Source organism: Rhincodon typus, chromosome 2 (assembly GCF_021869965.1).
Source record: "Rhincodon typus isolate 14 chromosome 2, sRhiTyp1.1, whole genome shotgun sequence".
NCBI lineage: Eukaryota > Metazoa > Chordata > Chondrichthyes > Orectolobiformes > Rhincodontidae > Rhincodon > Rhincodon typus.
The window spans coordinates 94,120,261-94,146,708 of NC_063333.1; the positions used below are offsets into that span (position 1 = coordinate 94,120,261).

Genomic DNA, 26,448 nt, shown 5'->3' on the forward strand with positions numbered 1-26,448 from the left:
CAGCTTCTTCATGCAGATGGTAGTGCATGTGTGGAATGAGCTGCCAGGGGAAGTGGTGGAGGCTGGTACAATTACAACATTCAAAAGGCATTTGGATGGATATAAGAACAGGAAGTGTTTAGAGGGACATAGTCCAAATGGTGGCAAATGGAACTAGATTCATATAGGATACCTGGGCGGTATGGTCGAGTTGGACCAAAGGGTTTGTTTCCATGCTGTATATCTCTATGACTCTATTTCCAAAATTACAACAATCCCAAACATACTTCATTGGTTGTGAAGTACTTCGAGATGTCCAGCAATTATGGAAGGACTCAATAAATACATGTTGTCTTTTTCAGTCAGTTACTTGCCTGCAATATTTTCCATGCCATCTGTGTCAGCAGACACCTTTCTGTTTTCATAAAAAGGCCATAATAAATGATCACTTTAATCACAACAACTGAATGACAACTATTGGAAAATTCTCAAAAATAGGTTGCGATCATAAGACCATGAAACATGGGAACTTAAAAATCTACTTACACTAATTAAATTGTCATCAATTTGTCTCCTAACCTGCAATTTTAGTAGCTTATCTTAATTTGTGAACATCAACCTCATTTCTTGGAAGCTTTTGAGATTCACATTAGAGGACCATTAGGGGACACCATAGAGGCTACTTTGTGGTTCATTGTGTGGACAGACTGTCAGGAATGTTTAAGTGGATCTGATTAGAAGGACAAGAGGAATGACATTGCAATTATTGAGTTACAGGAGCATGAGATTCTTTTCTCTCCACTCCCTCCAAAAACACACTTGGGTTTTCAATATTCACTTTAAAATATTTACAGTACTCCTTGCTGCTTTGTGCTCTCTACGAACCGTTGATTATTAAATTAGTGTATTTCTGAACAGTGCATTTTAGTCATGCATCCATTTATCAGCCAGCAGCAGCTTGGCTTTTGCTTTGAAGCTGAAGTCTTCTGTTGTTCATCTTATAGACGCTATTGCCAGTTTGTCAGGAGCTCTTTGATGCTCTTTGGACTGGGAAAAGAACAATAACAGTAGTCCCATTCATACTATTGATGGCATGACACATATGGTATTATCTTGATAATATATTGGACGCTTCAAGTACAGGGAGTACTCTGCCCTGAACAGGGGACTGAGTACTATCTGCACAGCCTGTTTCACCTGGCCAGCATTCACTGTGCAAAATGCCACAGGAGATCAATTAGCAATGTAAGGAGTAAATGTAGCCTCCAACGTTTTTGTGTGAAACAGCCACTATTTGTAATTTTGTTTTATCATATTTAGTGCAGTAATAATGGATTGTGCACTGTCTGATTTAGGTGACATGGTGGCTCAGTAGTTAGCACTGATGCCTCACAACACCAGGGACCTGAGTTTGACTCCAGTGTTGGGTGACTGTCTGTGCGGAGTTTGCATGTTCTCCCTGTATCTGCGTGGGTCCACCAGATGCTCTGGCTTCTTTCCCCAATCCAAAGATGTGCAGATGGGGTGGATTGGCCATGCTAAATTGCCTGTAGTGTCCAGTGATGTGCAGGCTAGCTGGATTAGCCATGGGAAATGCGGGGTTAGAGGGTTTGGGGGAGGGGGAATGTGGGATCTGGTTGGGATGCTCTTCGGAGGGTCAAATCGAGGGACTTGATGGGCCGAATGGCCTGTTTCCACATTGTCGGGATTGTATGATTCAGATCTGTTATTTTTGAGTGTAATGCAGCGTAATTAAATTAATCAAAATTAAAGCAAGAAAACCGGTCTGATTTAAGAAAACAGTTTTTTTCACGTAACACATACTAACTTACGTTTTCTTGTAAGTGAACTCAATTGTGATTAGGCTGTGCAACTTTTTTTTGTTTTTGTTCAAGGCGAATCCTTGGCAACAGCTCAACCAAAATATTTTTGCAAATTCCACCAGTAATTAAGTTACTTGAACTTGATTACAGATTATAGTCATTCTAGATTCTATGCTGTATTTTACATCTACTTGTTTAAAGAGGCAGTGTATGGTTAATTGTGTTGGAGAAAAAATTGCACGTTATTACTAATGGGCAAATAAATGGAAGAAAAACAAACCATGCCTCCATCATAAATCCTATGCGATAATAACAAGGGTACTCTCAATATAATCTGAGAAACAAATGCCCCTCAGCGTGATCTTATGATTCTTACCAACAAAAAGAAAATTAATGGGTGGAATCTTATGATGGCCTGAACCATGTGGGCTATGGCGACATTTATGACAAAATCGCGCAAGGTTCCAGAGAGGCCTATCCTGATATTGGGTGTGACTCACTGCAATTTTAATGGATCTGCCACGTAGCATGATTTTCTCAGTAGCCAGTGGCGAGTTGCCAATTAATAGAGTTACAGAGCTGTACAGCACGGAAATAGACCATTCGGTCCAACTTGTTTATGCCGACCAGACATTAATCTGGTCCCATTTGCCAGCATTTGGCCCATATTCCTCTAAACCCTTCCTACTCATATACCCGATTAAGGAGGATTGTAGCCTGTTAAAAGCCTCATTAATGGCAAAACTCACCTCATTAATGTTTAGCTTCATATCTTAACAAACCCCTGAACAAACGCGATGGTGAAAATTCTCCGCATGAATATCAGAGCGGGTACCTGGTGACTTCAGCTCAGAGCTGGCTGCGAGGGCATCTCCGGGGACAAATGATGGGCATTAGCCACGTACACCCTTGTCCATGGACATTGGCATCTGACATTGCTAACCTCCCACGATCCTCGTGGCACCTCTCCGGTACCATTTGCAGGGCACAATGGAGCACAGACTTACATTGTAGAGCGCACAGCCAATGAGCATTGAAAGGCTACTGGCAGGACACTTTGCACACATACCAGGCATCCACCTCACAGATTGAGCAAGTTGCATCTCAGGGTTGCTCACTTGCTCTCTAAGTGCTCACTCACATGGCATCTACTTGTCTGCTCATAACATCCATATCTTGCCTTGCCAGCGGCCATACAGCCAGGCAGCTTGCCTTGCTGGGTCAGCAGTTCTCAGTGAAGAGGACGGACATCTTGCTGTACAGCAGCGTGCTACATCAATCACCGACCAGTTCCATGTGCCAGCAGCTTGGTAGCACACACACTGCATGTGCAGCAAATGGGCAGCCATGATTCCAAGTCTTGAGGCAGTAGTCCTCCCTGGAATCCATGGGGGCATCTGTCAGGCAGGGGTCTTGGCAGAGTAAGCCAAGGTCAGCCTTTGATATCAGCCCAGAAGATTGTCCACAGTCTACCCTCTTCTCTTAGTCAGGGACTCTGTGCCTCTGCAACCCAGGGAGACGGCGACGGTTGGACTGTGGTTACATAGTGGCCAGTCTGTTGGTTGGAGCTAATGAGGTTGGGGAGAGTGAGCAGGCATCAGTCAGCGGTCGGAGCATTTCTTATCCAATACTGTCCAGTTAGACTGCTCAAGAGGGGGACATCAATCTGTTGGGTCCATTGCAATAAAGCAAGAAATTAAGTGTGGTGGGAGTCATGGTGAAGGGACAAGAGGGCCACTGCTGTGGGAAGGAGCCATGGGAACTTACTTGTGGAGTTTGGGGGTTGAAGGTTGAGGAGGATGTCATGAGAACTGTAAAGGGGGATCAACTGTATTTGTAAGGGGTAGGGAAGATGTCATAAAGCATGAATGGGTACAGCGTCATGTGGTGGGGAACATGTCATTAACAGTTAGGAGCAGCCTGTCTTCATGGGGGTGGAAGGGATACTGTATGACCAAACCTGGCATGAAGGTGAGTTGCCAGAAGACTGCAGGTTGGCTAACGTGGTGCCATTATTTAAGAAAGGCTTTAAGGGAAATGCCAGGGAACTGTAGATCAGTGAGCCTGACGTCAGTGGTGGGCAAGTTGTTGGAGGGGATTCTGAGGGACAGGATTTACATGTATTTGGAAAGGTGACAAAGAAGATTGATGAAGGCAGAGCAGTAGACATTGTTTATATGGACTAAAACAAAGTGTTCAACAAGGTTCTGCATTGTAGACTAGTTAGCAAGGTTACATCACATGGGATCCAGGGGGAGCTAGCCAATTGGATACAAAATTGGCTTGAAGGTAGGAGACAGAGGTGGTGAAGGGTTGTTTATCGGACTGAAGGACTGTGACCAGTGGTGTGCCGCAGTGATCAGTGCTGGGTCCACTGCTTTTCATCATTTATTCCAATGATTTAGGTGTGAATATAAGAGGTATGGTTAGAACATTGGCAGATGACAGCAAAGTATGTGGTGTAGTGGACAGTAAAGAAGATTATCTTAGAGTACAACACGACCTTGATCAGATGTCCCAGTGGGCGGAGGAGTGGCAGATGGAGTTTAATTTAGACAAATGTGAGGTGTTGCATTTTGGGAGGGCAAATCAGGCAGGACTTATTTCGCTAATTGTAGGCCCCTGGATAGTGTTGCCGAACAAAGAGACATTGGGTTGCAGGTACATACTTCCTTGAATGTGGAGTCTCAGGTAGACAGAATGGTTAAGAAGGCATTTGGCACGCTTGCCTTCATTGGTCAGAACATTGAATATATGAGTTGGGAAGTCATGTTGTGGCTGTACAGGACATTGGTTGGGCCACTTTTAGAATACTGCGCTCAGTTCTGGTCTTCCTCCTATAGGAAGGATGTTGTTAAACTTGCGAGGATGCAGAAAAGATTAACATGGATGTTGCTGGGATTTGAGGGTTTGAGTTATAGGGAGAGGCTGAATAGGCTGGGGCTTTTTCCCTGGAGCATCGGAGACTGAGGGATGACCTTATAGAGGTTTATAAAATCATGAGGGGCATGGATAGAGTGAAAAGCCAAAGTCTTTTCCCCAGGATAGTGGAGTCCAAAACTAAAGGACATCGGTTTAAGGTGAGAGAGGAAAGATTTAAAAGGGACCTAATGGGCAACTTCTTCACGCAGAGGGTGGTGTGTGTACGGAATGAGCTGCCAGGGGAAGTGGTGGAGGCTGGTACAATTATAACATTTAAAAGGTGTCTGGATGGGTACATAAATAGGAAGGGTTTAGAGGGATATAGGCCAAATGGTGTCAAATGGGATGAGGTCAGATTGGGATATCTGGTCAGTGCAGAAAAATTGGACTGAAGGATCTGTTTCCGTGCTGTATGACTGTATGATTCTATGATCATCTTATAGGCCTTCAGTCCTGAGGACCGGTATGCTAGGGTAATGGAGTGTGTGTGAATCCAGCAGACCCTGAGGGTGCTGGACCTAGCTCTCCATGGCAACCACCAGCCAGTCCATGGAGGCAACTGGGTACCCATCGTGCAGCTGCCATGCTGCAGCCTCTGAGCAGTAAGGGCTACTGCCTGCCACATCCCTATCTCTTGCTCCTGTTCCTCCCTGGGCCTTGTAGATGAAGTTCCTAATTGCCAGCACCACAGGATCCTCTCCTGCCTGGGGCTGAGCAGGTGCCTGGTCTCCAGCAGTATTTCCGAGTGCCAGCAGCCTGAGCTGTTTTTCTCTCTCAGCCGGCTGCAGAGCTCTCAGTCTGTCTAAGCTTGATGTTCCCACCACGCTGTCAGTGCCTGAGCTGCTGAGGGGGGGTGCCCAGAAGCAGCCTCACCAATGCTCCTTCTGCAGCCTCGGTACTGTCATCCTCACAGGTCGAGGAGCCAGTTTCTTGTGGAGCTGGGCTTTCCTGCGCAGAGTCCGTGAACATCCTGTTTGGACTTGCATACACAAGGGGCAGACAGCATTGTGGCCTGTGGATAGAATGAAGAGTGGTCCTTACCCAGTTAGCAGGATATGGATGTCTCCCGCATCCCCACAGGAGCAGCCCTGCCCTTCTCCTGAGAGCGACAGGAGTCTCTCCATGTAGAACTGAGCAATGAATATAAATATCAGGCACCCCACCAAACACTGGGCTTTTCCTTCCCTGTTGTGGGATATCTTCTCCTGGAACGAGAGTAAAGGAGGGACTGAGTGAGGCAAAATGCATGACATGTCTGTTATTGCTGGTCCAGGTGGGAGACAGGAGGGGAAGTGTTCCCGAGGAAGTGATTCGGCAGCACACAGACCATGCATCATGCTGTGCACGTCTATATATCTGTCTTTGTCTGTGCCTGTGTGTATCTGAGTCTATGGGTTAGTGTGTGTGCTTGTGTGTGTATTAGTGTGTGTGCGCATGTGTGTATTAGTGTGTGTGTATTAGTGTGTGTGTGCGTGTGTGTGTGCGCGTGTGTGTGTCTGTCTGTGTGTGTATTAGTGTGTGTGTTTGTGCGTGTGTGTCTGTGTCTGTGTATGACATTTCAGGCAATAGTGAGAGTGGCAGTACATGAATCTGGATGGGAGATAGGTGCAGTCACAGTGATAGTTTGAGTGTGAAGTGGCAGAGAGAAGAGTGTGGCACTTATGCTGGCAGAGCAGGAATGGTCATTGACCATCTTGCTGTAATGCTTAGCCGTTCCCCTGGCCCAAAAAGATGGCACTGACCTGGGTGGCGATCTCAGATCAGGCTGCCAGGGTCTGGTGTTGTGGTCTGCTCTCCTGGTCCTCTGGGAAAAGGATGTGCCTCCTGTGTCCCACCCTGTCCACCAGGCCCACCAAGTCTCTGTTGGAGAGTCGGTGTGCCATCTTCCCCTTCTCTAGCATCTTTACAGTGCCCATCACTGAGCAGGGCAGCTTCCCAGTGCCAGAGCTTATCTAGCTGCATAATGATTGCCTTGCAGAGATGGCGTAGACAGCTGAGATGCTGGTCTTCCAGCAGATATCCAGTGAATGGAAAGTTCCTCCAGGAATGGTGTGTGATTATATGCGGATAGAATCAGATGAGAGAGACACCATTGGGATGGGGCAGGAAGTTAATGTGGCAGATTTGGTAAGATACGCCGAGAAATCTTGCTTGGCCTCATTGGCAAGAATCCATCCAGAAAATTGCATCCAACTGATACTTAGCGAAAAAAATTAAACCACTCTTCAGTCTATTCTAAGATTAGCATCTCTTCAATAAAATAAAGCTTTTCCTCCTAACTGTGCAGTGATTCTCCGGGAGACCTAGTGTGGAAATCTGGTCTTGGATATTCTCGCTATTCCAAAGTACATTCTTCACATGCTGTCCAAGTCTTTGAAGGACCCCAGGCAACTGGAATGTGGCTGGATACATTGGAGCACTTACCAATGGGGTCAACGAATATTGCCAAGAAACTTAGTTGATATTTCCCCTCCTTAGCCTGAGGCAATTGAAGTTAGCATCTAACCACACCCAAGTTGAGATCAGCTATGTCATCCATTGCTAAACATTAAATTTGGGACATTCTAGCCTTGTGTGGTTCATATTATTAGGTGGTGCAGTTACTAACTAATCTACTCGCTAAACTCTAGATGGCACCTTTTCAATCAGATTATAAGTTATTCACCTTTTAATCATGAAGTATCCTCAAAAAAAATTGAGTTTTTATTTCTAATATTTGGATCCTAACGAATAACATGACAGACAGTTTTCAGAGATGTCATTATATCCAATACAGCACCATGAATGAAAACTTGATCCTTTCCTTAAGAAAGAGTGGGTCGGCTCCACCTACCATCTTTATGTTTGTGTAAACACTTTCTGCGAAGCCAACTATCTGGTTTATTCTGAGGTTACTTTTTTCTTTCCATTTCTTCAAACTGGGCGTTGCATGTCTCTTCAAATTCTTAAGTACAGAGCTGCATTCCCTTGCTGTTGTACACAATCTGTTTGCCAAATGCTTGATATGAAGCAGGCAGATAGAATGGCTCAGTAAAACAATAGGATGCTCTGCCCAACAACCGACTTGAGTGACAGTATGACATGTGGGACTTGAGCAACTGTTTTTGTTTCAGCGACTATGTGTGCATATATAGAGGAGCTACACCAAGTCAGATTTGATTCTGTAGCAGAAGACATAAATGTGTTCTGATGTCTGGCCAATGAGTCGCATTCGACAAGAAGAACAGCTGTGTTCTATTCAACAAAAACACCAACAGATTTTCTATATAAATCTTGCTTAATTTGGGTTTTTTTGGTTTTGAAGTTTTTATTTGTTTTTCTTAAGTAGTAAGGAATATAATCAGAAAAGCTCTTTTGGATTAGTCCAATGAAAAATCCTACCTGGTGAATTAGAGGGCAAAAGCTTAATTTAGTGCATCGTATTGTGTGCTGAAGTTAATGCAACGGCGATCTACCATTCTATGTTTGGTAGAAGTGTGAATTGCATTTTTTGAACAGAGTCTGCTCTAGTTAATTTAGTGAGACAAATTGAGTAACATCCGCTGTGCTATATTAACTAATGCAGCTTTTCGAAATATTTCCAGTCGAGGTAGTTTTGTAATTGAGTGATTCTTACACAGTCACAGTCATCCTATTCATTGCAGGGCTGGTGCAGAAAACATGTGTGATCTGTAAATGACAGACCAGTGAGCACAGGAGGTGATAAACAACTTGGAGGGGAATCAAGAGGGCATTTTGGCAAGAAGATACTGATGTTGTGTCATGGCAGGTAGGATCACAAGTAGCGGGGTTTGGAAATGAGAGATCAACTGAGAGCTGTGATGGTAATGAAGTTTGAGATGGGTAGGGAGTTTTAGAAGATATGAAGATAAGGAATTGATTGAGATTGCATTATTAATGATTGAATGAGCTGCATATTTACAGATCCTGCAAATGCATCCAGCAGCGTCTTATTACAGGGGCATCAACAGCAATGCTGTCCTGTCTCACAGAAATCAAATTCTTCACCAGCTCAGGGTGGTTAAATTCAAAGCAAAAGCAAAATGTGGTGATGCTCAAAATCTGAAATTAAAACAGAAGATGTTTCTGGTGTTAAAATTCTTTCAGAGATAGTAGGAACTGCAGATGCTAGAGAATCTGAGATAACAAGGTGTAGAGCTGGATGAACACAGCAGGCCAAGCAGCATCAGAGGAGCAGGAAAGCTGACGTTTCGGGCCTAGACCCTTCTTCAGTTCCCCTTTATCTATCCTGTTAGCTACATTCCCAAAAATATTTGATTATTTCGTCAATTTACCTTTCATAAAATCATGTCGGATTTCTCTGATCAGACTCTAATCTTCTAAGCGCATAATTAAAACTTTCTGATTTGATTCTAGCAGTTTTCCCACCAGCAGATGTCAGGCTAACTGGCCTGTAATTTCCTTGTTTTCTCTCTTTCTCGTTTCTTGAACAGCCATGTTACATTTGCTCAGTTCTTATCTGCTGGCACCATTCCAGAATCTGTGCAGTTTTGGATGTTCCAAATCAATACATCCAACATCTCTGCAGCTACATCTTTCAAACCCTGGAATATAGACCATCAGGTCTTGAGGCTTTGGATTATAGTTCCTTAATTTGCTTCAGTATGTTTTCTTTGACTCTTTTGAGTTGCTTACTCTACTGAGCCTCTTAATTACCTTCAATTTTTGATATGTCGATGTGTCTTCTACCAGAGAAAGCATAATGTTCCATTTCCTCACTCCCCATGATAATCTCTGCTCTTCCTGCCTTTAACAGAAGAGTATTTACTTTATTTATGTCCGTTTTATAAACTTATTACATTCCTGTATGAGAAAATCAAAAATCTAGACAGGGACAAATAACATTTTATTTAAGTCAAATAAGTTTGTGATCCAAGGTATTTAGTTAGAGTAAAGCCACAAGATTCCATGGTTTGAAAAAAAAGTATGTTAATATATAAAAGTAGAACATATACTACGTTCCACTACATATATACATACTTGTGTGTATGTTATATATGTACAACTTATACTCTAACAGTCAGAATTAATATGAGGCAAATATTTGTAACAACAAATGGTGTTCCAATACCCCACAGGGCACATCAAGTTGCAAATGCTATCAAAAAAGATCCCAATAGTTTATCATCAAAACCTAGACATTCAAGACACCGTTGGTCACCAAATCTCATTAAAACTTTGTCCCCTATAGAAAAAAATTCCCAAGCTTTACTCTCAAGTGACTGACCTTGAAACTCTCTGAACTATTGCTCTGTGATAGACAGCTGCAATAGCTGCGCTATTCCAGGTACTTCAGTCTCTTCCCAGGATTCTGGATTCCTGAGACCGCATTCTAACATTTACCTGTGATCAGAATTTCAGGAGTTTTGTTTATGAATAGTTAGCTGCATTAAGCTGACACTAAAGCTGAGGCTTTTCCACGTTCCAATATTTCTCACTTGGATCAAGGAAATACTGCTTGTGGGTTTCTTTGATCCTTAGACTTAGCTGCCCTGAATAATCAATGAGTTCGAGGAACTTCTCCTATCATAGCTGCCTGCAATGTGCAAACAGCACTCTCCCAGCTTCAAATTACAATCCATAATTCTCAACAAACATGGACCCAGATAAATTGAAACCAGAGAACCTTGTTAAGATCCATCGATCTCCATGACAATGTAACCTGCACTATACCATTGCTAACCTAAACATTATGGTTAAATATCCTTCATTTACAATTTCTTCTTTAATTTCATGGTGTATACAAATTTTTACAGCCTTTCAGCGTGCACTGAACACCTTTAAGCCAATTTAATTTTAACTTCCGAAACAATCTCTTCTTTTCTGATTCTATTAAACAAACCTCATAAAGCAACATAATCCCACCTTTTTTAAGTGTAATGGACTTCAAAGTGCTTCAGTTGCATTTATTCCGTTATCTACTGCAAACATTAATTTCAAATTCTTTTAAGGAGACACAAACCATAAACTAGATGTTCTCAACTTGCAAATTTTCTAACAAACAACATTATATATATTGGCGGCGGCACGATGGCTCACTGGTTAGCACTGCTGCCTCACAGCGCCAGGGACCTGGGTTCAATTCCAGCCTCAGGTGCCTGTCTGTGTGGAGTATGCACATTCTCCTGTGTCTGGGTGGGTTTCCTTCCAATGCTCCAGTTTCCTCCCACAGTCCAAAATGTGCAGTTTAGATGGATTGGCCATGGGAAATGAAGGAATACAGGGAAGGGGTAGGTCTGGATAGGATGCTCTTCAGAGGGTCAGTGTGGACTTGATGGACTGAATGGCCTGATTCCATACTGTAGAGATTGGATTTCTATATCATTGATAATTTACTTCTATGTTCTTTATTTTCCCATTTTAATCAATGTTTTGCTGTTTCTCAAGCACAACTTTTCTTTGCTTCATCAGAAACCCGTTTTCATAGAATTCCTACAGTGTGTAAGCAGGCCATTCAACACATCGAGTCCACACCGAACCTGTGAAGAGCATCCCACCCAGACTCACCTCGTCTACCCTATCCTTGTAACTCCACATTTTCCATGACTAATCCACTTAGCTTGCACAACCCTGGACACTACGGGCAATTTAGCATGGCCAGTCCACCTAACCTGCACATCTTTTAACCAAGTGATATCCTCATCTTCCTTAGCAAGCCAAGGATGAATCTTTCTTGGTGATTTAATTGATCACCCTGTATGTCAGTCATAACCGTGCAGCCTTTCAAAAAAGTTTCAGTCATCACTCTACTTGATAAAGATCTCTTCATATATTGGGGGAAAGGTGCACAGAGCCACAATGTTGGTAGGGTGAGCTCTCAGCCCATCTAAGGTTGATGATTTATTGCTGTGTATTTTTTGAACAACTCCTAGCAGCCAATGTAAATTGTTAGTAGATTGAAGTAACCTATGCCTCTTCCTGATGTGGTGCTGCCTGCTGGAAAAGTTCTGGTACTATCTTACTCATTTTACAATGCTATTCGAGGAACAATGTCAGAGGCTAGAGGCAGATGGACAGGGTGACAGTCCCCTCTCGTTTGAAATATGTTGAGATCCCCAATTAAATAAGTTGTGCACTGTAAAACCATGTTCAAATGCTGAAGACTCACTGTTCTGAAGCACGTATAATTGGAAACAGCTCAAGGAAGCCAATAAGGATACTGATGTGGGAAGTGTAATATCATACTGATGAAGTGCTCGACACTTCAAGCACACTTTTGGGTCAAATGATTGAGAGTTTTAATCTGTGCTGATTCATGATAAGTTGATCCTGCGAATACTTGCTGCCAAAAACAGATGCTGTTTTCATGCATAATGCCTCTTATATTTATGGCAAGGAAATATGAACTTAATTGTAACAATTCATACTTCAATAACATCAACATGTACCATTTTGATTGGCTAGGGATATTGAAAATAATCAGTTAGTAATGTTACTCGAAATACTCATTAAAATAAATGGCCCGGGTTTTCCAGGGAACTTGCACAATTGAAGTGATGTATGTAAGTTACAGGGCCTTTTGGTAGTCATAGTCATAGGGTCATACAAAAGAAAGAACTAATTATAGCCAAACTAGGAATGGACAATAGATGCTGTCCCAGCCAGTGATGCCCACACCCCTGAATAAATTACAAAAACACACAAATGTGGGAAAACCTGAGGCAAGATATTTCTTCGGGCCTTTGTTTTGACAATCAAATTGCCAATAGACCAGAAACCCAGATCAAAGTGAATGCTAAGAAGCAATGCATTACCTAAAAGCTTTGGGTGGTGTGGGTTTGCTTCCAGGGATGTGTTTTTTCCTGATCTGTATCTCCTGTTACATAAGAAACTGGACGTGGACACTGTGATATTGAAGAATCCAATAATCCAACTAATTATGTTCAAGCATAATGTGACTGATAACACAGTATTAACCCAGGCACCCATGTGTCTGAAGAATGTAATGCTTGAACATAATTAATGATAATGGGGGAAGTAAATAAGCCTATTAAAGATATACGCAGCATAAATTGTGAACATATTAAATTTTCGCTTTGTATGTAATATCTACTGGAAAGAAAGAGGACAAAATCTCAGTGATATAAGTCAAAAGGTGGAATTTGTTGGAATTGGTATAAGTAACTAAAAAGGCAATGGCAAAAGTAATAGGAATCATGATAAGAAATCCCCAGAAGCTGCAAAGAAGTCTGGAACTTCACACGTTCAATCCAAGAATGGGGAATTAGAATATTTTCTTTGTTGTGAGAGATAAGGAACTGTGGACAGGAAATGAAATTTGGGTAGCCATGTGCGGACGTTATTAAAACATGAGTGACCAAGTGCAAAGGCTAATCATAAAGGCAAGTGCGAGTGCAAAGGCTAATCATAAATCCTAAATGGAACACTTATCAAATTTTGTCTGGCATTTTATATTAAGAAGTTCTGTGCTATACAAAAGAGAATGGAAATCTGAAATTATCTTCCCCAGAAGGTTTTGGATGCAGTAAAAATTGAAATTTTCAAGATTGGAATTGCTAGATTTTTGAAAAAATAAAGATGTAGTGGGATAACCAAATGATAGAATGTGCTGAGGGTGGCGAACAGCCTACTCTTGTTCCTGTTTTCTCTGTTTTGAGGAATTCTTAAATAGCATTCTTTGATTTGATGAACCATTTATTACTGTCACATGTACTGAGATACAGTGAAAAGTATTGTTTTGCATGCCATCCAGACAAGTGATACCTTACACAAGTACATCAGGATAATAGAATATAGTGTTACAGCTACAGAGAAGGTGCAGAGAAAGATCAACTCTAATACACAAGAGGTCTGTTTGTGAATCTGATAACAGCGGGGAGAAAGCTGATCTTGAATCTGTTAGTATGCGCTTTCAAACTTTTATATCTTATGCCTAATGGAAGAGTATGGAAGAAAGTATAACCAAGATGGGAGGGGTCTCTGATGATGATGGCTGCATTCCTGAAGCAGCGGGAAATGTAGATGGAGTCAATGGAGAAAGGTTGGCTTTTGTGATGGACTGGGCTACGTTCACAACTCTCAGTTCTTTCTTGCGGTCTTGGGCAGTGTGGTTGCCATACCAAGCTGTGATGCTTCTGGATAGGATGCATTCTATGGTGCATCTGTAAAAATCGGTAAGAGTCATTATGGACATGCCCAGTTTCCTTAGCTTCCTGAGGAAGGAGAGGTGTTGATGTGCTTTCTTGACTGTAGCATTGACATGGATAGACCAGGATGGTTCTTTGGTGATAGGAACTTAGAAACTTAAAGCTCTGAAACACCTCCACCTCAGCACCACTGATATAGACAGGGGCATGTCCTTTACTCCACTTCCTTGAAGTCGATGACCAGCTCTTTTGTTTTGCTGACATTGAAGGAGAGATTTTTGTCTTTACACCATGCTGCTAAGCTGTCTATCTCCTTCCTGTACTCTGCTTTGTCGTTGTTTGATATCCAACCAACTACAGTTTTTTCCAAACAGAATCGAAGTGGAAGACATGCCAAGGTAACGAGAAAGGAGATTGTTTCACAGAGCATGGATTCTATCAGAGGTTCACAAACACATGGGGCTGGATTTCATTGTTCCCTGCTGGTGGGTTTGAAGGCAGGGAAAGCACATAAAATCTAGTGGGTGGCGTTTCCGTTACCTGGAAATTAAGGTAGGCATTGGGCAGCCCTTGGGCCTGGTGAGACCCTTAAACAGCCAATTAATAGCCACTAAGGGTCTCAGTTTCACCCCATCTCAGTTTCATCATGATAGCGAACAGGCCCAGATCGTGCATGAAGCTCAGGAGTTTTAGCTGCATGGGCTGGTATTAGTCAAAAGGAAGGAAAACTTCCTCCCTCATCTCTCTGAGCCTATCAGAGGGACTCCCTATCAAGGTTATTTGCCCCATTAATTCTGTACCTGGATGTCTTTAAGGCAACACTCCCAACCCCCTCACCGGGTCTTCAAATCCTTGACGTCTCAGCCTGCAAGTAAAGGCAGGGACTGTTGGCAAATGCTGCAATTACAGAGCTATCAACCTCTTTAAGGCAAGTCTTCCTCCAGAACAAGGGGAGAGGGTAGTCTTGCCTGAAAGCAGTTAAGTACACACCCCCTGTTGTTAGTCACTAACAGTCCCCATTAACAACTATTCACCCTCCCAGCCTGATCGTCAGCAACTCCTTTGTCTGTCCAACTGTCTTTCTCACTCTTTGGGCTCTATCCTATCGTTTACTCCCTACCCCACCCACCTCCCTATTTTCTGCATATAAACTAACGTTTTCCCAGCCACCATCAGTTCTGAGGAAGGGTCGTTGGACCCGAAACGTTAACCCTGTTTTTCCTCCACAGATGCTGCCAGACCTGCTGAGATTTTCCAGCAACCTTGTTTTGTTCCTGAAAGCAGTTAGCATTGCCAGTAGTAGGACAGGCATCAGGTTTGAGGGCGGGTTTCCCCCTAACTTCTGAGCAGGGGCCATGGGGATTGCAATCCTTTGTAAAATCCAGCCCAGTATTACTGTCATTTATTTTTTTCTTCACTTGCCATCATACAGTAAAGGGCAGAATTGTCAGGCAAAAACATGGCCACCTGTGGAGGCGACAGCATGTGGGGGAAGAATTTGCAAATGCTTGGGAATGTCCACTGGAAAAGGGATACACACTAAAGAAGTGGAATCTTTCGTTTTCAGACTAGGAGAGCTTAGTAGAGAGAAGCACGTGCTCCATCTGAATCTGAAATCTAGCCACATATTCTAGCAGTCATGCAGCTAACTGGTGGTTGGTGGGCTTTCTGCTGGGACCAGGATCCCAATCAATTAAATCCCACCTGACCAGACCCGTCAGCCAATCAAAACCTAGCACTCAGTGGCACCACAAGGAAAATTCAGCTATTGTTGGTACAGCACTTTCTGGACTCCCAGGATGGAGGAGGTGGAAAAGGTGCATTGTTTGGGGGAGGGCATACTCGGGTTGAGAAAGGGAATCAGAAGCAAGAACAGGAGTTGGCTGTCAATGGCTCTGTGTTAAGTTCCTTGACTGTGCGCAGATTAGTGCAGATCGAGGACACACACACTTAGGTGCTGCCTCATTTCCACCACATGAAGATGAAAGCCCGTGTGCAGTGGTTAACAGGCCTTTGGGCTGACTCTTTCATCCTGCCTGGAGCTAAGATAGTGGAAGCACAGGCAGGAATAGACCCATAAGTAATCAATTAATAAGCACTGAAGGGCCTCAGTTAGTGGAGGAGACAGAAAGGATGAGCTTGGGCCTTCCTGCTCAGATTGTAATTCTAATGAAGGTAGGAAGGTAGTGCCATTCTGTTCTAACAGCACCCTGTCTAATTAAATTATTTTTATTCATTTATCGGATGTGGGTGTTGCTGGCTGGGCCAGCATTTGTGGCCCATCCCTAGTTGCCCTTGAGAAGCTGCCTTCCCGAACTGCTATAGTCCATCTCCTGTAGGTTGATTCAAAATGCCATTAGGGTGGGAATTTCAGGATTTTGACTCAGTGACAGCAAAGGAACAACAATATATTTCCAACTCAGGATGGTGAGTGGCTTGGAGGGGAACTTGTGGATTTTGGTGGTCCCATGTATCTGCTGCCCTTGATCTTCTAGATGGACGTGGTCATGGGTTTGGAAGGTGCTGTCTGTGGTGTCTTGGAGAATTTCTGCAGTGCGTGTTATAGAAGGTACATGCTGCTGTGACTGAGAGTTAGTTGTGAAGGAAGTGAGTGCATGTGGATGCCGTGTCAATCAAGTGGGCAGCTGTGCCATGGATGGTGTCAGGCTTTTTGAGTGTCTACACAATAATAATAATGTTTCCTGCACCCATCCAGGCAAGTGAGGAGTATTCCATCACACTCCTGACTTGTGCCTTGTAGATGATGGACAGGCTTTGGGGATTCTGGAAGAGTTGCTTGCTCAGAAGGAAAAAAACAGTAAAATATGTGAATGGTACAAACGTATCCTTCAAAATGCAATTCCTGTGTACCCAGTACATTCATTTGCAAATATTACTGATTTTATTTCCTGTTTTGTCCTCTCTCTGAGTGCTGCAGAATTCCTAACCTCTCTCCTGCTTTGGCAGTTGCAGCTGCTGCCTGCATAACCAGAAGATGTTGCCCAGTGTGACAGTTTGAATTTGACACACACTTACTTCTCAGATAGATATTTGTGACTTTCATATTCAATCCTTATTTTAAGCACATTGCACTAGTATGCATGCTTAAGCAATGCTGAAAATGTAGTTCATTGCAGAACTTTCTGTCCTTTATTCAAGATGGTGTCTGAATTTCATTGTATGTCGCCTGAAGCATATTGGAGGAAGTGACAGATATTAATGCTGTTATTAATACTATATTCGCTATTGAAGAGGATCTTTGGATTCTATACAGCTTACATTTGAATCCAGTCTTTATGCTTCTAGTAAGGGCTGGGGAAGATCATATTTAAAGGTGGGGGAGACAGTGGCTGATGTCTGCATTGACTACTTTGAACAGCTGGTAAGCAGCTATATGAAACCTTGCTGTCAAAATCTAAGTTGAAGAAAAGAATCTTTTGCGAGAGAGTGAAATAAAATGAATTAGCACAAGCACTGTGTATGTATATGCTCATGTACACACATGAACACACACTGCTTGTATAGATGTGTGTTCACATAGGGGTGTCTTGTGTTTGGATTGGAAACATTATTATGGTTCTGCCTCATACCTGGCTGCCCCAAAAGGGAGAGAATTTACTTTTCATCTGTTGTGACAGTATTAAAAGGAAACATCAACACAGAGTTTTCACAGACTCCAGAGGTATGATTGTGCAGGATATGTCGTTGATATTTGATCACCCAGTACCTGAGAGAATTTACAATTCATTTTTAGCTTCAAGCTTGAGGTTAATGAAAGACGTAGTGACTGGAAAAGTTGAGCTATCAACATTTTTGTGTATAAATAAGGAACACTCCTTATCATGGATAATGCAGGTCACATCTTCACTTGATGGGGTACCCTGAGATGAATCAGAAATTTATTTTGTCTAACAATGATAGGGGTCTTTTGATTTCCCACCAGTTTTCATTATTTCTTGGAGTGGGGGTGGGTACAAGACATTGGCCCTTTCTGTTGTGGCAAATAGCTCCAGTCTCTCTATTGATGAGTGCATATTTTAAATATTGTGCCAAAGTAGTAATTTCAGTGAAGAACAATAACTGGAATCCATTGAACTGGAACTCAGAGGGGCTCATAAACAGGGAAAATTCTAAAAAAACTTATGATACTTGAAAGCCAGTATCAGATAAGTGCAAAGCAAAACTATTTCGTTGATAGATATTTTCAACTTGTTAATACCATCTTTGATCCCAAGAGGGATCAGGGCCTTAGAAGCATAACCTGCTTCTTGAGATGCAGGTAGGAATGTTTTGATCTCACATCAAACGCACAATGTTCTGCAGAGGTGTTAATGGGTATCTGCTTCACATATCTATTTCCTTCGTAAACAAGGCAACTTTAGAAAGAGATGTCAAAACTTCAGTAAGATACCTTGCCAGTGTTTGAAGAAGGATATAAAACATTAAGGGTTGGTTGAATGTTTTTGATTTCCTTCCTGCAGAGATTTCACTGACAAGAATTCTCATTGTATAACAAACGTCATTGTTATAAGGTTGCATATTGTTTGGGTTCAGTACATGCACTTCCGTTGCACCACTCTCATCTGCTTTGCTCAGCCCTCCTCATTTTTCTCATCATGTTCCATCATTCAGTATCCTGTGAAACCTCTTAGGATATTTTCACATTAAAGAGCTATTTAAAAGCAATTTATTCTCATGGCAACATATTGGAAGAGATAGCCTTTTTATACATTTAGATGTGGACACTCTCTTCACAGAGAGGAAGTAATATTGAACCTCAATCTGTCATTCTCTGTTACTCATTTTCGATTTATGATCCACCAGCAGAGTTTGAAGACTTGATAATGCTAGTCATATTTCAATTAGGAATTTCCAATCTAAATATAAAAGCATTCCTAACTCAAGGTGTGCTTTCTCAATCTGTTAAAGTGTTGTATGGTAAGATGTCAAACACACATTGCTGAAAGGAAAGCAAGAAAGTGTTGTACAAATCGTCAAGGAGTTGAAACAGAAACTGTAGGCTACGCTAATGTTGGCCTGCATTATAGAGCAGCTAATACAGCATGGACAAGGGTGGCTGGAGGTGGATTGGAACATTGACATAGCTTTGCACATTTTCTGACCGATGCCTGCTGTAGATCCAACTGGAATTTGACTCAGGGTTACTGTCTGGACTAACCTGAGTAACTGTTCTAACTATTATTGGATGACGGCTATTCTAACTATTGCTTTCCCCATGTAAAAACAATAGATAATGAAGAGGTGTGAGCAGGGGCGGGGATACGCAGACAGAAGCTGTCCATGGCTTGGTGGAGCATCATTGGGCTGGGCGCTCTGACTGACGCCAAACATATTGCCCAGTGAGAAAGTGGAAGAAATGGCAGAGTCCAGCTGAGTTCCAGGCATTGTTTTAATGTTTTTGGGCATGTTTTCCAGCCCTTTGAGAATGTATCTGGGAAGAGGATTGCAAGCTTCCCCCTCACCCCCATATGCTGCATTCTGTGGTCTCCTGGGCATGACAGGTTAGAAGATCCCTGGGGGATGTGGGCACCATCACTGCTATTTAAGTAAGATCACCTCTTCCTGACCCTGCTAACTTGAGTGAGGCCTGCTTATATGGCAGGGTCATGGAGCCACAGATTTTCAGATGTAGGATCTATTCTGGTGCCGGGCAACGAATGCAGGGAGGAATAATTTTCTTTTCAGGCAATGGAAATGATGTCAATTAACAACCCTGGAAGTAGCTCTGGCAGAACCACACCCTGTTTGACCAAGCCTTGTCTGTCATCACCAAATCCATCTCATAGCATCCTGGAGAGTGATAAATCCCCTATTTATTTTCCCATTCCCAGAATGTTAACTGTGTTGGGCTTGAGATGAGAAGTCTGCTGCTGAGACTTCAGCTTTGCACTTATCCTTTCCACATCTGACTATTTCAATGCTGAGCTGTCCATCTCCCTAATCTCCAGCCTCCAGAAATACAGTTCTTCCAAAATTGCATTGCTTGCATCCTATCCAGCACTAAATCCGACCTTACCATCAGCTCACTGCTGAACTATCTTGATGCCAGCACTACAGATGTCAAACGATGTGCAGCTTAGGTGGGTTGGCCATGCTAAGTTGCCCTTAGTCTTCAGGGACATGTAGGTTAAGTGGATTAGCCATGGAAAATGCAGGGTTACAGGGATAGCTGGGGGGGAGAGGGTCGTCTGAGCAGGAGGGTTGATGTGGACTTGATGGGCCAAATGGCCTGCTTCCACACTGTAGGGATTCTATGATGCAATAAATCTCCTTACTGAAATCTCCATTAGTATGGCTCTGGCATCTTGTTCTCCCCTTCCCTCTCGACATCTCTCTACAGCATTCATAATTCTACTTGCAGCTCCGAGGTCCCACATTTTGGGATTAATTCCTTGTTACTTTTTAAAATAGAACACGTCTGTCAGCTAACCCCCTCCTAATACCTCTGGCTAAATGCTCTTTTCTTAAAGTTGTACTTCAGTAAAGTGGCAGCATATGAACAGCACAATATAAATGCAAGTTGTTATATCTGGACTGTCATAAACAATATCTCATATATAACTTGTAACACCCCAGAATTAAAGTGAATGGGAGCAAAATTGAGCTTTTCGTGTTTATCTTTTTCAGATATGGAAAGATAGTATCGACAAAGGCCATCCTAGACAAAAACACCAACCAGTGCAAAGGTATTTATAAAGCGTCATGTTGTATCAACTTTGTGCATATGTTTTTGTTCCTCCTGAGAGTGAGACACACTCTTTTAAAAGGATTTCTAAAAGTTTCCTCCCTTCGTTTCCTTTTGACCTTCCTGTCAAATAACCTTTCTGTAGCAAAGATGAAAAATGGGGCGTAACAGTTATTATGGGGGAGTCTTGACAGTTGCCCATTCGTTTTCTTGCCATCTCTCCCACTGCGTAGATGCACATTCTTCACATCAACTAACATGACATGAGATTGAAAGTTCGACACATATGTGTGGTGGGACGGGGGAGGAGGAGAACTCCGTCTCAGTCTCCCCTCACTCCACAGAACCCTCACTGGTTTTGGTTGTGGTGCGTATTTCCCAGACTCGTACTTAGATCCCGCATCGCAACGTCTGTCGAGAGCAGTTGTTAAGTCACATTTTGCACAGGTACAGTGAATACAATGGCCGATATTGTATTGAAAGCTGTACCACGTTTGCTGGAATCAGCTAAATTTGCCTGCGGGAAAACAGATGCTGAAAATCAGCCAAAATCGCTTTCAAATAGTGGCAGTCTTGATCCAGTTACTGTGTGCCTGAAAGTAAGAAGCCAACCTCACTAGTGAATCATACCAATCTGTCACCAAGCCTCACTCATTTGAATACTACAGAAGCTGCATTAGGTTGACAGTATTCAGTCAAAATAAGAGAGCAAAGCTAGTCCAGACATGCTTAGATGTTTCATTAGTTCACATTCAAATCTTAGTGTAACTGAAAGCACACAGTTTTCTCTCGACAGGAAGATGCTTGTTTCTTGTCTAGAAGCATATTTTGTTTACTGCCACTAGCGTTGAGAGTAGGAAGAATTATCTGGCCTCGTAACAAAGTATGAACCAGATAAAATTTGCACGGTAAATCTAGCTCATTGCCTGAGTGACAGAAAACTAATGGGCTCTAGTTCTGCATTGGTTGGGACAGACCTTTGTTGTCTAAAGGGAAAATAATGCTTAAAAATGATTTACTGGCTGGTGCGATGTTGCAGGGTGTTTCTGTCTAATCCTATCAATGCATCTGTTCTTAAATTGGAAGCTTTCAAAAGTTGCAAGCTCTTCCTTATTTCAAGTAAAGCTTTTAACCCTATAGTTTTTGTTGAAAGTTTTTTTTTTACCCAGGTACTGACAGATTGTGATGTGATTTTAGGCCTGCTCATGCCATCAGGAAATTGGGCAATGCCAGATTGGCATTTTGCTCCACACATACATCTTCCCATGTTCATTTTGACTTTGGGAGATGGCAAAGAAACACTTGTCACCTGTTGTACTCCTCCCCTGACACTGGAAACAAAGGCCCTGATTTTAGACTAACCTGAGCTGCTGGGAGTTGGGGAGAGCGAGAAGGCATGTGGAATCCAGAATTTGGAAATCCCACCCCACACAGACTGTACAGGCTCTGCACGTCACATCAGAGATTGGTTTCTTTCCATGGGCTTTGCTGGGGGTTGGATAGGTGGAGACTGTGGATAAGGTCTGGGGGAAGCGGTGGTCGCTGAATGTGTAATGTGTTTGGGGCAGGGGAAGCAGTGGGCTGATGTTTGGTTGGAGGGAGAGTGATCCCAGAGTATTTAGATTAGAGTTCCAGGATGACTGGATGGGGTCTGAGGCCTTAACAAAATGGGAGGATTGGACGCCAATGCGCCACGGAGACGGAGGTGGGGGAGCTGGGGAGGAGGGAGGGGAGTGCAGTGTTTGATTCCGAGGAGTCATAGCTGGTGGTATTACTTACCTTAGGGAGCAGGTGAAGTTTGAGAAAGGTTAGGCAGGCAGTATATCTGATCTCAGGAGTAGCCCAGTCAAGAACACCGAACCTAGGAAATAGCTGTAAGTGTACTCACTTCCTAAATCTCTCAGCCTTTGGATGTAGCTGTTAGGGCTCAGAAATCTCAGCTAACAATACTAATGACAGTTAAGTTAAAATAAAATTAGACTAACGTTGAAAATTGCAGTTGTTGGTCATTGGCCCATCTTCCCACCTCTGTTACAACCAGGCATTGGTGTTTGTTTTGAAGTAGATTTCTGATTCCTAAACTTTTAAGTTCTCACCAGTGTGTTTTCACAGATTCACAGTTCTACTGAAAACTTGGAGATAGCCAACTAAATCATATCACCCACTTTGTTGCAACACCCACAGGCATGCCCTTCAGTTAGTCCACCAATTTGTCATCATGTGTAAATTACAAGATTACTTCTGTACTTTTTTTACAGGTAAACTTTAAGTCAAATCTTTAAATCTTTACTTTAAATCTTTAAGTGAAATTAATTCCTTTTATTTTAATTTACAAGCTTTGCCACGATTGTGGCAAATTTACTTTTTACATTTTCTCTTTGCGATGTTTCCAATTTTCACATTGCATGGCAAATGGATTGTATGATAGTATGCTCAAAAAGAAAATATTGTATTTGGGATAACAAGGTGTAGCGCTGGATGAACACAGCAGGCCAGGCAGCATCAGAGGAGCAGGAAAGCTGACGTTTCGGGTCTGGACCCTTCTTCAGAAATGGGGGAGGGGAAGGGGACTCTGAAATAAATAGAGATGAGGGGAGGTGATGATCGAAGGTGGATAAAGGAACAGATAGGTGGAGAGAAGACGGACAGGTCAAGGAGGTGGGGATGGAGCCAGTAAAGGTGAGGGTAGGTAGGGAGTTGGGATGGGGATCGGTTAGTTGGATGGCATTGGCAGTTCCTACTGTCTCATACTGTATTTGGTGTGTCACAGTTCCCAAGTCATATAAGGATCAATGGCATTAAAACCTGCTCTGATTTAAATGGTTACTATGACATATTGGTCCCAGTCTTCATTTAGGGACTGGAAGAGAGTGGCTGGAATGTTTGTCGGACAGAAACCTGGAAGTGAAGGTCCCCCAGCTGTGCTGCAGGATGTCTTTTCAATGCCTACACCAGGTTTTCTTGTCCAACAGCTGTTCATTTAGATTGACAGGCTGACTGCATGTTGACCTGGAAAGCCACAAAAGGGTGTGTATTGGGTAAGCCTGATGTCATTGGGAAGCTGGATTATTTACAACAGGGGTGGGGAGTTTTGGGCTGAGGGTCAGCCGATTGTTTGGAGATAAATTTATTGGGCACTGGGGAAACATTCCTCCTTCTCCTGACCCAGTAACGCAGCAATTCAGCGAAGGAATTTACCTCGTGTCTAGCCAGGATCCTGGCCTCCAAGTGTTGTAATTAAAAATTTAATTAAAATGGAGATAGGATAACCTCCTTAAAAGGGTTATGTGACCAACCTGCCTCCTGAAATAGGAAATGAAGTGGGCTGGTAAGGATTCGGTTTGAGAATTTAGTTTTGTTTTAAAATTACCCAACCTATCCATCCTTCAGGGTTATGATGTTTCTACACTATTGTTTCTTCTCTCCACTCATAGCCAGGTACAAGTGACAACAGGTTTTTGAAGATTCCTCTCTGATTCATTAAATAGAACTAATCTCCATTCAATTGGCTTCTGTAATACAAAATCACATCATGGCGATGAGTCGCCATTGAAAATCAGGTTGCCGGGGTTGGTCTAATCCCATTGTAAATGTGTGGTCTGTGCTGATTCTTGATGGTAATACACACAAGGAATCAGGACTGTCTGTAGAATTCAGTTCAGAAGAAGTCAATAAGGGGCCAGGCAGAGTCTCAGGAAAAACTACTACAGGAGGGAAGAAGAGTGGAGAATGCAGGATGGCAGATGCAATGGGCTAATGTTAGTCTTCTTCACATTGGGTTTGTGAAGTGGCACTGCGATAAGGCATTTATCCAGCTCCATGGAGAGGGTGCTGTTGTGTGTGAGCAGGATGAATGATTTAGGGACATGAAGTGTTTCTTACCTGTATGGAAGGGAAGGATCGCATTTGAATTACATCCCAATGCAGCGGAAAAGAAAGTGGGGCGAGCTTTAGGGTTAAGTACTTCATCAGAATTGGTAGTCTTTACGAGGAAAGTGGAAATGCTGACAGCTTTTGCCACGTGACTTGTGGTTGCTGCAGACTAATCAAGTAAGGTCCCAGTGCTAAATCTTCTTCATGCTAACCCTTCAGTTTGGGTGGAACAAATCTCTTTCAGTCATTGGGGTTCTGCATTTATCAACAATTAAATGAACTCTCAGCAGGTTGGAGAATGGCATACTTCATTCAGTGGCGAGTTTATTGCTCTTTGGTTCGGAAAATGCGAAGAGATATTGAAAACATCAGTACTGGCTTATGAGGGAGAATCTAAATTGTTTACATATGATTTTACTGAAGGAAAGACTCACTTACGGTTCTGTTTGGTTCATGGAGCAGCTGCATAAGCCTCTTTGGACCAAAGTCTGCCTTCTAAGATAGTGGAGGCTTTCATTGTCTAGTGAAGTGATCTTTGAGCTTTCAGAGAAATTCTGAGGTAGTAACTTGATTTGTTTTAAAATTGTAAATGAGAAAGATTACTGGCATTTATAAATGTTTTGGGAGGGGAGAGGAAGACTGCAGCAAATTGTCACAATATTGAGGCATTTATATTTTTATAAAATACAGTCTGTGCGTCCTCATACAATCTGGAGATACAGTTCCATTTGAATGTTGCAGTCACTCACTATTTTTGATACGTTAATAGAAATATTTTAACCAAGTTGAGAATCAGGGCTGAAAGGATAATAAAATTGAAATGGTTTATCAGCAATATTTCAGACTTTGGATAGGATGGTGTAATGAAGCAGACTCATTGTGTTTCTTATTTGTAGAAATTGTTGATTTGCTTTCTTTGCGCATTGTTTAGTTGTCTGTTGTGACTTTTCTGTATTGCTTGTATGCTTCTGCTTCTGCATCACATCATTAAACCAGAAGGTGACTCTGAGTGTCCTTGCACAGCAGACTGAGCTAGAACAGTTACATGTTATAATGTGTTAGCAATTTAAAGTGCAAAAAACAGGTACATTTTTATGATTAAATTCTGTTCGGAGACTTATGACTGGCAAGTGGTTTATCCTTGTAAAAAAGCCACTTGTATGATAACTTACCTTATTACCATATTTTACAGTTACACAGATATTTGAAAGGGCTGGAGATGTAAATGATAAATTTATTTCCACCTTCGCAGCACAACTGTTTTCATTTACTCACATATATTTCCTATTTGGTTGGAAAACCGTCAGGCTACAGAGGCCTAGAAGTATTGCACTTCTATAGGTCTTGGTGATGATCCAAGGAAGGCTGAAATTCTCCATGCAGATGTCTTTAAATTTGACATTGAATTCAGCATTACATTCTGTTGTCGTTCCACAAATATTACAGTCTTTAAGACACAAACAGTTTTTGAAAGTAATCAGTAAGGGCAGTTTTGGCATCAAATTAGATTTAAATTATAGAAGTTTTACGGTCACACTCAGGAAAAAGTGGTGTTCAACTTCCAACATTAAGGAGACCAAATACGTTTAATGTTTCAATGTTGTTCCCTAACTTTATCATTATGATGCATCATTATCAAACTTTATTCTCAGACGTTTTCTTGCAGAAAGGCACAATTTTACACAAATGCTGCATTTCACAATCTCAACCTACTTCAAAGGACTTTACAGTCCATTAAGTACTTTTGAAGTGTGCTCATTGTTGCAATGTTAGGAAATGTGACAGTCAATTTATGTACAATAAAACCCAGCAAATACCAATGTGAAACTTAACAGATTAGAGCAGAGTTTGAAGAGTGTACTGTAGTTACTATAGTCCTTATGTGACCGAAGGAGATTTTTAAAAGCAAAGGAAGAGCATGGTTCCAAATATGTGCTTACCTGTTTACAGTTGTTATAATTGGATATAATTTAGAGACCAGAATAAAGGTACCAATTATCTAGAGAAGGCAGAAGCA

General features: G+C 42.3%; 1 protein-coding gene across 3 annotated transcripts in view; it reads left to right on the plus strand.

Moving 5' to 3' along the window:
- rbms3 (RNA binding motif, single stranded interacting protein) overlaps positions 1–26,448 on the plus strand; it is a 1,299,340-nt gene that overhangs the window by 858,642 nt on the left and 414,250 nt on the right. For all 3 annotated transcript variants that reach the window (XM_048612311.1, XM_048612319.1, XM_048612327.1), the window contains one exon: positions 20,501–20,559. In XM_048612311.1, coding sequence (XP_048468268.1) covers positions 20,501–20,559 — 59 coding nt within the window. The remainder of the gene's footprint in view (positions 1–20,500; positions 20,560–26,448) is intronic.